The 12347-nt window shown below is 42.7% G+C and overlaps 2 protein-coding genes across 3 annotated transcripts in view; one reads left to right on the forward strand and one right to left on the reverse strand.

The window, feature by feature from the left end:
* Positions 1-10025, forward strand: part of TXLNB (taxilin beta) — a 39965-nt gene extending 29940 nt beyond the window's left edge. For both annotated transcript variants that reach the window (XM_062572462.1, XM_062572463.1), the window contains exons 8-10: positions 4078-4170; positions 5595-5690; positions 6792-10025. In XM_062572462.1, coding sequence (XP_062428446.1) covers positions 4078-4170; positions 5595-5690; positions 6792-7604 — 1002 coding nt within the window. In that variant the 3' untranslated portion in view covers positions 7605-10025. The remainder of the gene's footprint in view (positions 1-4077; positions 4171-5594; positions 5691-6791) is intronic.
* Positions 5258-12347, reverse strand: part of HECA (hdc homolog, cell cycle regulator) — a 46492-nt gene continuing 39402 nt past the window's right edge. Inside the window, exons 5-6 of the transcript XR_009957937.1 lie at positions 7454-7663; positions 5258-6863 (exon numbers count right to left, since the gene is read on the reverse strand). The gene's annotated coding sequence lies outside the window, so the exon portion shown is untranslated. The remainder of the gene's footprint in view (positions 6864-7453; positions 7664-12347) is intronic.

Below are 12347 nucleotides of genomic sequence, written 5' to 3' on the forward strand. Positions count from 1 at the left end.
GACAGTATTGGTTGATTTTCCTGAATTTACAGAAACAGTCATGGAGATTTATCTTTTAAATGTCATGGTGAATGGTCACCCTTCAGCAGAGCTTCCGGAGCAGTCAGTCCTTCAGCCCCCTATGCAGCCACTTAGCTCCTCACCTGTCAGCCAGGCCCCTTCCCACACCGCATCCCCTTCCTACCGATGGCTAATGGGGCATCTTACTGGGGTGCTGTCCCAGCTCTGCCCTTGCAGATGGGCTAATTCCTGCCTGCTGAGCAATCAAGTAAGTTTAGTGTTAAACTGACTCTCTGGAAATACAGTAAAAGGGGTTTGGTTCTTCAGGTGTTTTTTCAAAGGCTGAGATAAGCAAGTAGCACACCGAAGAATATCGCATAAATGGCTGCTGACACCAGTTTGACAGGTTCAGCAATCAAACCTCAAAGGCATCCAGCTGAGTCAGTCCCAACTGCAAACCTGCTCCCAATTTTCTCAGAGTGGTTTTAATTAAACTTTTATGTTCACCTAGAAAGAGTTTTGTATGCAGGCAAACCTCTGTAGCCAGTTTAATAAAACTGAAAGTATTGATAAAACCCAGAATATATTAAACATACATTTGAAATGGCAAAATTGTTTTTGAAAAAATTCAGTTGAACAAGTCTGCAAAAGCATTGATAATACATGTGCCCCTCGCAGCCTTGCTTAAATGAAAATGAAGGTATTTACTTGCTGAAATGAAACACATACTTAGATATTCTGCTCAAGTCTGAGAGCTCTGTCACTTGCACAGCAGCCTCCATTTGGAATTACTAAGAATTATTGTTATTATTTCCAGTACAGCAGCACTGAGGGGCCTCCCTCATGCATCAGATGTCACTGTGCAAGGTGCTATGCAAACGCAAAACAAAAATGGTGCCCTTGATACCAAGAGCATAAAACAACCTGTAGATATTAATGGAGGACAGAGTGCATGAAAATTTTGAGAGGATATTGGTCAACACAACAAGGCAAAGCCATAGCACAGTCCTCACCGCATTTTATAGCAAGTGAGATACCACTCCATTTTAGAGGAGATGGTGAACATCCTATGCTTCCTTGAACTGAAAGGAACCAGAGGGCATTAGCTTCTTGCCTGCCAGTGTCTTTGGATGGCACAGGGAGCCTGACATGGCTGAATCCGGCTCTCCAAGAGGTTACAGGGATTTGGCACCAGCTCATGGATTACACCCAAACTGCGGTGGTGTTTCCCAAGATGACACAAACCGTCCCCGGGTGCACTGCTTACGCTGACTCTTGGAGCTTTGTGTTTTGAAACAAAGCAAGGAGATAAAAGTTAGCTGAGACCTTTAGTTTTTGGTAGTCAGCATAATATAAGTGCTTGAATATCACAACTGAAAAGAGTGCAAACTGTTGCAGGGGGGTCCCCACTGTAATGCCAGCCTGGAGGTCGCCTTCACAGCATGGCAACGTTAAAATGAAGCCTTCCACTTAAATTCTTACTAGCCCAGCAGCACTCCTCGTGCTCGCTCATGAAGGAAACTGCAAGGACGACAGAGCGTGGCTAAGTGGTCCTCATCTCCCTAACGGAGGAACACAAATACATGCTCACAGTGGGAGACAGCTCCCACAGTCTCTTCCCAGCCACTATAAAAACAGTCACTCGTTTATTATACAAATTTAAATTGCAGAAGCTATTCTTCGTACAATAGTAGTGCCTAGGGCCCCAGCTGAGATCAGACCTTGTCATGCTCAAACCTGAAAGGTTTTTAATCTAATGAAAGAATACGCGAAAGTTGGGAGGGAAAAGCAGAAGCAGGGAATTAGGGTGACTTTTTAAGACTGTGGTTCTAGGTTAGGAGCCCCCGTTTGCTGATTGCCCCCCTGCTTCCTCACCCCCTTGTTAGGGCCGTCAGGCACTTACACTCCAGAGAGCTCAATTTGTATCTGCGTCCTGCTTACGCTGTGGCACTTGGGCTGCTAAAATAAATCCTTCTGAATTTATGTTTATGCATATGTCACAGTTCTGGCCACAGCACAGTATAAATATACGCCTGCAAGTTTTAAGTCAGCTGGCTCCAATACTGGCAACAGAGAGCTCTGCACAGGTTAACCTCCCATGTGTTTACCCAGCGCAGCGGGGAAGGGCTGCCGCCGGTGGTGTACTCCCCACCACTGCAGCCACACGGCCACAGACACCTAAGCTAGTTTAAACATAGCTCAGGCAGGTTTACACTGCAATTACCGCAATGGCGTACTCTAAAGGGCATCCTAACAACTAACCAGAATCACCGTCATATTGTATCTAATTTCAAAATCAGAATTAAACCCACACCATTATTAGCAACATTTTCTAAATCTTCTTTTTCTCACTAACTGAATAAAAGTGTCAGAGGGCAGTATATGTTGGCTGACACCAAATAAAGTAAAAGCTTCTAGTTAATCATTTAGTCAGCTCCCTGTAGGTATGGGAAAGGGCAGCCAGCCTCTAACCAAATGTTTGGGTTCTGCAGGCTGCTTTTGAACCTCCCATTGCTCCACGACCACCCTGCTTCTGCCAGTGTACATTATACTCATCGCTCAGTTTCTAATGAGGGTTGTCAGGCTGGACAGATGAGCTGTCTGATCATCTGGACATGTCAGGGGACATTGTCCATTGGAATCTGATTCTCTGGAATCAGAATGAAGTGTTGGAATCTGATCCAGTCTTCTTTCTAGAAGGGCACATAACTGTATTTCTTTAGCACCTGATATGCTTTTTGGCACTATAAAAATGATTTCCCACACAGTAAAATAGGAAAAGTGAAAACTGAGAGAATCCTGCAGAACAATTAAGCTAAGATCTTACTCCAAGTCATAATAGTCTTAAATTCTGGCATGTTGCAACATACCTGTTTTCTACTCTGCTTCGTGAAGTGCAGTGGAATGGGTATAGGAGGCTGCCAGGCTCCCTCTGCCTCTGCTGGCCCTGCCTGCAGCTTTGGGCCGCATGCGCACTACAAAACAGAGCTGACAAGATGCCCTCTCGAGTCACTCGGTGGCATAGTGGGCATAGTTCAGAAATGCAGCTCTTAGGCAGCCCTGCAGCCACGTGAAGCATGGAGCAGGTGCTTGCTCAGTGATGTGGTTGCCCTGTGGCTCAGATAAGGCAGGAAGGAAGCAGCTACAGCCCCTTTGCTTGCTCATCAAGCGCTGCCTAATGCCCCTCCTGGTCACAAAGCCGAGCCATGGAGCAGGGATTAGAAAGGAGGTGAGAGAGGAAATTGTGCCCACAGTGTGATGAAGGGATGCCTGGCTTACTGCATACTCAAGAAATCTGGCAGATAGCCAAGTAGCTAGGCTATATCAAGCTCCTTGCCTAAAGCCTGCCAGAGCTTGAACCTTCCAGCTTAGAGTACAGATATGTCCACTCAGCAAAGCAAAGCCGACTTCAAGCTTAGGCACTGGACCTCCCTGATTCTTACCGTAAATTGATCCAGCTGCCTGGACCTGCACAGCATCAGTAGTCAGATGAGCTCAGGCTCGTCCCTGCTCAGTCTTCGGCAGTCCAGTGCATCCATGGAGACAGCTCAGTTGCCTCACGCATTAGAGTTTTCCATTCTACAGGTTCTCCTAATAGTCCTTACCTTTAGTTGTCAGCCACAGTTGAACACAGAAAAATATACAGGGCTTGGGAGAAAAGCAAGGGAGTAGAAATCTTTTCAGGTTTTGCTGCCCTCCTCTTGAAAAATCTCCACAGAGTTACTTAGGGGAATGATTTCAGAAGTCTCCACTTCTGGGGAATTCTTTCACTTCTGGACACCTCACGTAAGTCACCAAAAGTGCAACATTCACAAAAAATTGTGTGTCATAATTACCGATAGTTTTAAAATCTGTGAAGAAAGACTTGAGTCTTTCTACTTTTCCTCGATTTATCTTTCTGTAACAGACAAATCATAATAGTTTGCAGCCTTATAAAGATGCAGAGAGTTTCAGTTCCCTGATGTCTATGTTTCATGACATCTTCTATAAAAATAAAGTAGCATCATTCAGTTTGCCCTCCTGGAGACTGAAATTATTTGGCGTTTTTTTTTTTTTTTTTTTTTTTTTTTAACATAGATCACTCTCTACTCTGAAAGGTTTGAAGAATTTCAGAAAACATTGACCAAAAGCAATGAAGTGTTTGCCAGTTTCAAACAGGAGATGGAGAAAGTGAGTAAAAGTCCATTTTTGAACTCTGTGCTTGATCCTCTCCTTTCAGATTCTGACATTTCTAGATGTGGGAACATGTCTGCCCATTTTGGAGAACATCAAACTCAATAATGTCCAAATAAGATGTGGGGCACACTCAGGCATGTCAAAATATTAACATCTTATTTTGACATTTTGCATACATTTCTGATCTCTGTTGTCAAAGGATAATGTACACAGAATGTAGCAAGAGATGCACAAACTGCTCCTCCAAGAAAGTTTGGGGCCACCTCTTCCGCTGATGCAGTGAACCTCTGCTGAATGACAGCAGTTTAGCTTGTAGCACTGCAAGATGAACATTTCACTCTCCCCTTCAGCTAAAATGAAAATGGCATGAAAGCATAAGCATTTTACCTAAAATCTAATCTGATGGTTAGGTACAAACCCATCAGAGATACTGAAGGGGGTGTCTGGAGTTGCAGTTGTCAGCCCAGGTGGATCAGAGTCCCCAGAGACTCTCCTGGATGATCCATGCCAGTATCGAAAGGTTGACACTACATGTCTTCCCGCTGCAGTTGGAGGGCAGAGCTGATGCCCACCAACACCACTGCTGGCATCACAAGGCTTGGGGCTATGATGCAAGTTGAGCCCAAGGCTCGAGTCATCAGAAGATCTCCTGTTCTAGAGACTCCTTCCTTAGAGGGATGCAACTCTACTTCTCAAAACCCCCAAGGCAGGGTGTGATGCCCAATTAATGCTGTACACAAATCAACATAAACCATTAAGCCCAGCTGCTTTTCTCCTTGCAGCTAGTATGCTTATTTATTGTAGGCAATTGGAGTCAAAGAACAAATGCATCCACATATGGCCCTCACTTTCAGGTAAATAATTTTCTGCTTTAGTACCAGGACCCAAAATCCTGATGCAGGATGTTGCAGCCAACCTCTAATGATCTTCAGTGAGAGTTTGGCCAGCAAAATATCAAAGGGGAAGATGCTGCTATTTAGCTAGTGAGATCTGTTGAAAGTAGCACAGAGATGACTAATCCAAAGGAAAGTTCCTTGACAATGGCAGCTCAGAAAATGTAAATCCTTCTTTAACTTCACAGTAATCAACACTCTGGTCTGGTAAAGAGACAACAAAATAATGCCATCTTTTATTTGCCTTTTATTTTCGCAATACTTTGTACTCTGGATATTGGTATTCTTTTTACCACATAATCAATTGATCCTACTTTAGGAATTTAGAATAGAGGCTGAAAGTTGTATGGTAGAGATTTAGAACTAAATCTATCTCTTAACATAAATTACTACTCAGCATAGTCTTTACAGTTGCTGGTAGTGGAATTACAAGTACAACCAAAAACGTAAGTAAACAGGATGCCTTGATTTCATCTGCTGTATAGAATTAGTGCTGTGAATCAGCTTTTCTTACTGCTTCTATAGATGACAAAGAAAATGAAGAAGCTGGAAAAGGATACTGCTACATGGAAATCCAGATTTGAGAACTGTAACAGAGCATTACTGGACATGATTGAAGAGGCGAGTAGCCTTTTTTTTCTCATGATGCATCTCTTCTGCTACATAATGCTTTTAATGGGAGATAAGATGAGCTGAAACTGCCAAAAATCACTGAAGAGTTTGTTCTTTAGTTTAGGGGTCCTTTTTCAATCTATCTTGATAATGAGATGTCCTCAAAGAAAACAATAAAAACCACAATCACAATCAACTGCTGGGACTTTTAGACTGTATATAGAGACATTCAATACGTCCACAAGAAACTGAATTATGTAACACTGAATTATAAATGCTTTAATGCTCTTATGCTGAAGTAAGTTGACATTAGTCCACTTAATGCTACTTTCTTTCTGCATAAGAGCATCCACCCAGGGAATTAATGTGCTCCAGCTAATGAACTTTAAATTCACATCTTTCGTTAACTTTCTGTGTAGACAAACTCTAAGAACCAAAAGGAATGTACTATGGCTCATAATAGTTTTAAATGTGCCGTCACAGAGGCATTGCAGAGGAAATTAGTAAGCATTTTGGAACTCATTCAAATAAGGTAAGAGGCTACGTGAAGTTTCACTCCAAACTTACACTGAACTTGGACCACATCTTTCTGGCTAGCTTTGTAGCACTGAGCTACTGTTATTTCTCTAGACATCTGTATTTCTTGATTTCTCACTGGGTGTAGAAGCAATTTGTGCTTCAATTTAGGCTGTTGTCACAAAACCTAGAAACAAAATAAACCAAAAGTATGATACGGCCTCTTTACTCATAATTCCAGCCCAGTTCCACCAGAAGTCTTGATAAGTTTTTGAGCGATTTCCTGTACAAACATCTAGTACATGCTTGCATCTCTACAGATCATTGACAAGTATTCCTGCATATACTTCTGAGTAAAATTGGTCTGAGTCTGTATGGAGAATGCTAATAAACTATGGTAACAGGAGTGAATTTCCTCTTGAAACTTCAGTACTTAAGATCATAATTATTTTAGAGTGCTTTGTGAAAGCGCGACCTTGCAGAGCTCTGTGAGGGCTGCCTATGTCTGAAATTGTTTCCTAATTGCCAGTTCCATCACTGAATTGCATGTGCATGAACTCAGTCTATGCCTTTATCAAATGTCTTTGACCACAGAAAGCCATGAGGTCCAAGGAATATGAGTGCTTCGTGTTGAAAATCCAGAGGCTAGAGAACCTTTGCAGAGCTCTGCAGGAAGAGAGGAATGAATTGTACAAAAAAATAAAACAAGCCCAGTTCCCTGATGAGACGAATGAAAATGACATCTCAGAAGAAGACACTGATACGAGCCCCTCCTCCCCTGAGAAGGCTAGTAATGAGCTGCCCACTAATGATGAGAACATGCTGAAGGATCTAGCTGAAGCTTTCAGGGTGTCCCATAGTGCAGAGAAGTCCCTCCCAAGTGAGAACAGCACTGCAGAGACCTGTGACACTCAAACATGTGATGCTCTTTCTCTCATGGCACCAGAGGTCGCCTCTCATCTCACCCCATGGTCAGAGGCCAGGAGCTGTTCTGAGCAGCCCAGCACAAGCGCACCAACACCTGCTGAACATGTGCCAGTGCCTGCTGGGAGCACACCAGTACCAACTGAAAACATGACAACGCCCACCGAAAACATGCCAAAGCCCACCGAAAGCATGCCCACGCTCCCAGAAAGAGTGCCAACACCCATAGAAAGTGCACCTATACCACCCAAGAGTGTGCCAGTATCCACCGAGAATATGCCAAAGCCCACTGAAAACATGCCAGCAACACCCAAAAGCATGCCAATACTCACTCAAAACAGGCCCGCTCCCCCTGGCGATATGCCAATGTCCACAAAAAGTGTACCAAAAGCTGCAGAATATGTGGAAGATCCAGTGGAGCAGCCTGTTCAAGGTCAGTCCACAGAGCAAGCAGGCGATACAGACATGGAAGCAGTAGACTGAAGTCACTGGTATGTTCAAGCTCGTCTTCTACAAATCACAGCTCTATTTTGTCCCCAAATCTGAAATCATATATATATATATATATATATATATATATATATATATATAAAAGTAAAAAGTGAGTGCTGAAACACTCATACATATCCGTAGACATAAGCAATGCACTTCTCTTTGCTACCACTATCCAGAAATAATGAGTCTGCAAATTTTGGTAATCTCATCTGCTCGAAGCGTAGTATTTTTTGTTAATGACAGGAAAATATAACAAAATGACAAGGTCTTTTTTTTCCCCAAGCATAATGAGTTACCTTATTCAACAAAATAATTTTAAGCTATTGAAGATTCATGTTCCAAAAATCATTGCAATTCACACACATATTTTTAAAATCTCTAAATTAATTGTATCAATTTGATATGATGCTGCACAGAAGATGCCCAACTTGGACACCCAGCAATTTTAATAAATTAGATGAAAGGAATCTGTGGTCACAAAGTAAAATAATGAAACCCTCTACATGGTCAGACATATGCAAGGAGAGGTGCAGAAAAAAAAGGTGTATTTTTGTAAAAATAAACTGCCACTCGACGTTGTGTGAATTGAACACCCACACACTCTTAGCCTTACCTTGAACTGTGTCTTCTGGTTAGTGCTCTAAAAGTGGTTTAGTTTTCAACAGAACCACAGGGGAAGAAAGAATAATTTTCCTAGCTTCCTCACAAAAGGACTGAAAATAACGAAAATTCCCAAAATGAAGGCAATTCCCAAAGCAAGGGTCACAACCCTCCTTCTGCATCTAACAGAAATCTACTAGCTTATCATATCATTTGGAGTCATGAGCTCAACAGAGGGGCTCATATCTATTTCCAGCCCACAAATGAGCTCAGAAGTTGGAATTTCAGAAGTTAGGTACAGATCCTGATGTAGGCCAAGAGCAGAAGGCAGGGGGCAAGCTACACCAGAAGGAATCCCAGAAGACAGCCCTGAGACTGTGCTTTAATACAGCGTAATCTCTCCCAGTCGCAGCCATATGAACCTCTGTCCACTGAAACTTTCCTCTGGCCTTGCTGCACGTGTTGATGAACCTCGGGACAGGGGGGCACGCTTGTTACCCCGTTTGTTGGAGTGGAAGAGAAGCAAATAGGTACCGGTAAAGCAGGAATCCCTCTTACAGACACCTTTAGGGACCAGCTACATTCTTGTCCACTCTCACATCTAACCAGCTCTTCTCATTTGCCTGCCAACACACCATTGCTTAATATTTAAGCCACCTTATAAAAACTGTCAAGCCAGAAACAGGCTGATTCTGGCATGAAGAGCAAAGATGAAGAAGGAAGGGAATAAGACAGCTGAATGGTCTCAAGCAATAACAGTAAGAAAGCTTTGGGGGAGAAGGTTAATAAATCCTGTTGAGCCATTTCCTGTTTCTTATCCCCTTCCTCTAAATTCAGTCTAACCCTTTTGGATTCTGATCTGAAGAGCATAAGAATCTGAGAAGGCTGATTAAATGAGACATCCAGATGCTGGAAAAGGAAACGTTACAATCAGACAAACCCATGTATATAGACAAATCCCCCAAAGCCCCTGAAGAGCTCTAGAAAATAACTCATTCAAACTGAAGTTGAAACACAGATGATCTGGGAGAAAGCATGCCATTTTTGGGTGACTGTGGTCACAGAGTCCTTGTTGCAGGCCACCCTCCAAAACTGAGTTTTAACTTTTTGCTTATTACCAATGCGCATTCTGGCTGATTTTCTCTGTGTCTGCACTGCTTGGCCCATCCTTTTGGAAAGCTAACCATTCAAATACACAGAGTACAATCTGAAACAGTTAGTTGTTTTGATATGGGCTTTTTAGTAGCTATTATGGCTACAGTTTTCCAATGCCTTATCTTAGACACTAAAACTGATGGGATTTGTTTCATGTCTCTAATTACCTGAGAGTGGATCATTCAAGACTTAGTTATCCTAAGATCTTTTATCAGTAATGGAGAAGAATAGACATCTTTTGAGGACAAGTCATTTGATGGTAAAACTGGCATCTAAGATAGAGGAAATGATTTACTCTCTGAAGATGTTATTTCTCTCTACTGATTCCAGAGCCAGACTAATACAAATAGCTTAGATTTAAAATGAAAACTCTTAGATGTCTAAATTAGGCAAGATTAATTCTGTCAAACATTCATATTTAAGGCACTAAGCAAACAGTCATCTCTGAAAATCAAGCCACTTTTGTGCCTAGCATTAAAAATGTAAACCCATAACTAATCTTTTACTAAGATAAAAAACTATACTCATTTGATTTACTTTCTTTAGTTTCCATTGATTCAAATCTAGTTTCCACTACAAGTTTTGTTTGTTGTTAGAGTGTCTTTTTTAAATTAATGTAATTTATATACCCATTAAATGTTTTCTTTTCTTGGTCTTGTTTCTGTTACCATTTTAGTTTTTGCTTGTGTATAACCAACTTCCTTTTCTTTAAGTAGCCCTTAGCATACCCTTAATTAATGTACTTTCTCATACATTCAAATATTCAAATACGTAGTAACAATAATCTAGTATGTTCTGACTGTAAAGACAAGCACTCAGACACTGAAAAATACCGTGGTTCAGGATGTCCTTGCAGCTCTCTTGGTTCCCTTTTGCACAGTCATTATGGTCACGACTATAGCGGCAATTGTTGCCTCAAACCTTCCCACTTCAGAAAGTAAGGAGGTAAGAGTCCTACCAAATTCTCCTATATAATCATGATCGATTTTTACAGATGATCCCTTATAAATAATTACACAACTGTCTGGGAAAATCACTCCCACTCTATACCTCCTTCCTCATTTTGGCCCCTTAATTCTTGCAGCTGACTGCAAACCTATTACTGCATGAGTTTTTACCCAGGTATCTGTTGCTTCTGTTCTCCCAAACTATTTACCTATCTGCATATTATCACAGAATAATGAGTCTGCAAATGATTCAGAAATGATGAGTCTCCTCCTCCTCAATACACACATACAACCTCACATGCATAGGAGAGAGAATCTCCCTGCTTTTAGCTCCAGCACGTGGCTTCACACGAGGAATGCAGGAGACAGGAGAAGAAATTAGAAGGAAAATCCTGGCTGATCCCAAGATGGGTGGCCCTATCTGGTACCCAGTACAAAAGCTGCTTCTGTATTGTCCTCATGAAAAGCCTTTGGAATTGCAATCTGTACATCAGCATTACTGCACCTCCCTCAGTTACTTCTGCACTCTAAACACAGTTACCCCAAAACACTTCAGTGATCATTCAAAGGAAGTAGTAGATATGTGCGTCCTCCTCACTGTTCATCCTTGTCATCCTTCTCCTACTGATATTGCCAGTCTTTCTTACCAAAGAACCAAAATATTTCCCCTTGCCTCATCTCTGACCTTTATTACCTCAAAAATTTAACAGCTCCCCTACTGAACATGTAAAACACAACATTTTTCAACATAATTTAGCCAAGTGTGAGGGGATTTTCATGATGACAGCTAAAATTATATCCATAATGCTGATATGATCCTCTCACCTAATTTCTGATCCCTGTGGCAGACCACAGTACTGATCAATCTTCTTCATGAGAGAGTAATAAGAAACATTTTAGCTCAGCAAAAACAATTTTTCTGTGTTCTCAGAAACAATTGATCTGTGTTAACTTCACTTTTCTCCCCAAAATGAAATGAAGTAGAAACAGGCATGGAAATATTCAATCCAGATGACAGAACTTCAGCAATACGAGAAGTGACTCAAAACATGGACCAAGCTGGGAGGAGTGGGTGATACACCTGAGGGCTGTGCTGCCATTCAGAGAGACCTGGACAGGCTGGAGAGTTGGCAGAGAGGAACCTCATGAGGTTCAACAAGGGCAAGTGCAGGGTCCTGCACCTAGGGAAAAATAACCCCAGGCACCAGTACAAGCTGGGGGCTGACCTTCTGGAGAGCAGCTCTGCAGAGAAGAACCTAGGAGTGCTGGTGGATGACAGATTGACCATGAGCCAGCAATGTGCCCTTGTGGCCAAGAAGGCCAATGGTCTCCTGGGGTGCATTAGGAAGCATGTTGCCTGCAGGTCGAGGGAGGTGATCCTGCCCCTCTCCTCAGCCTTGGAGAGGCCTCATCTGGAGTAGTGTGCCCAGTTCTGGGCTCCCCAGTACAAGAGAGACATGGAGCTACTGGAGAGAGTCCAGTAGGGCTTCGTAGGGCTACGAAGATGATCAGAGGGCTGGAGCATCTGCCCTATGAGGAACGGCTGCGAGAGCTGGGCCTCTTCAGCCTGGGGAAGAGAAGCCTGAGGGGGGATCTTATCAATGTGTACAAGTACCTGAAGGGAGGGTGTCAAGGGCACAGGGACAAACTCTTTTCAGTTGTCCTGTGTGACAGGACAAGAGGCAATGGGCAGAAATTGAAGCCCAGGAAGTTCCGCCTGACCGTGAGGGGGAATTTCTTCCCTGTGAGAGTGACGGAGCACTGGACCAGGTTGCCCAGAGAGGTTGTGGAGTCTCCTTCTCTGGAGATCTTCAAGGCCCGCCTGGATGCAGCCCTGTCTAACATGCTCTAGGTGGCTGTGCTGAGCAGGGGGGGTTGGACTAGATGATCTCCAGAGGTCCCTTCCAACCTTACCAATTCTATGATTCTATGATATAATAAAATATGGTGCAACTTTTATTATAAGCCTCACTATTGATGTCATCTTTAAAATTAACTGTATGAACCAGTCTCTGGATTCACGCTGCAG

Source organism: Rhea pennata, chromosome 3 (genome assembly GCF_028389875.1).
Source record: "Rhea pennata isolate bPtePen1 chromosome 3, bPtePen1.pri, whole genome shotgun sequence".
In the NCBI taxonomy this organism is placed as follows: domain Eukaryota; kingdom Metazoa; phylum Chordata; class Aves; order Rheiformes; family Rheidae; genus Rhea; species Rhea pennata.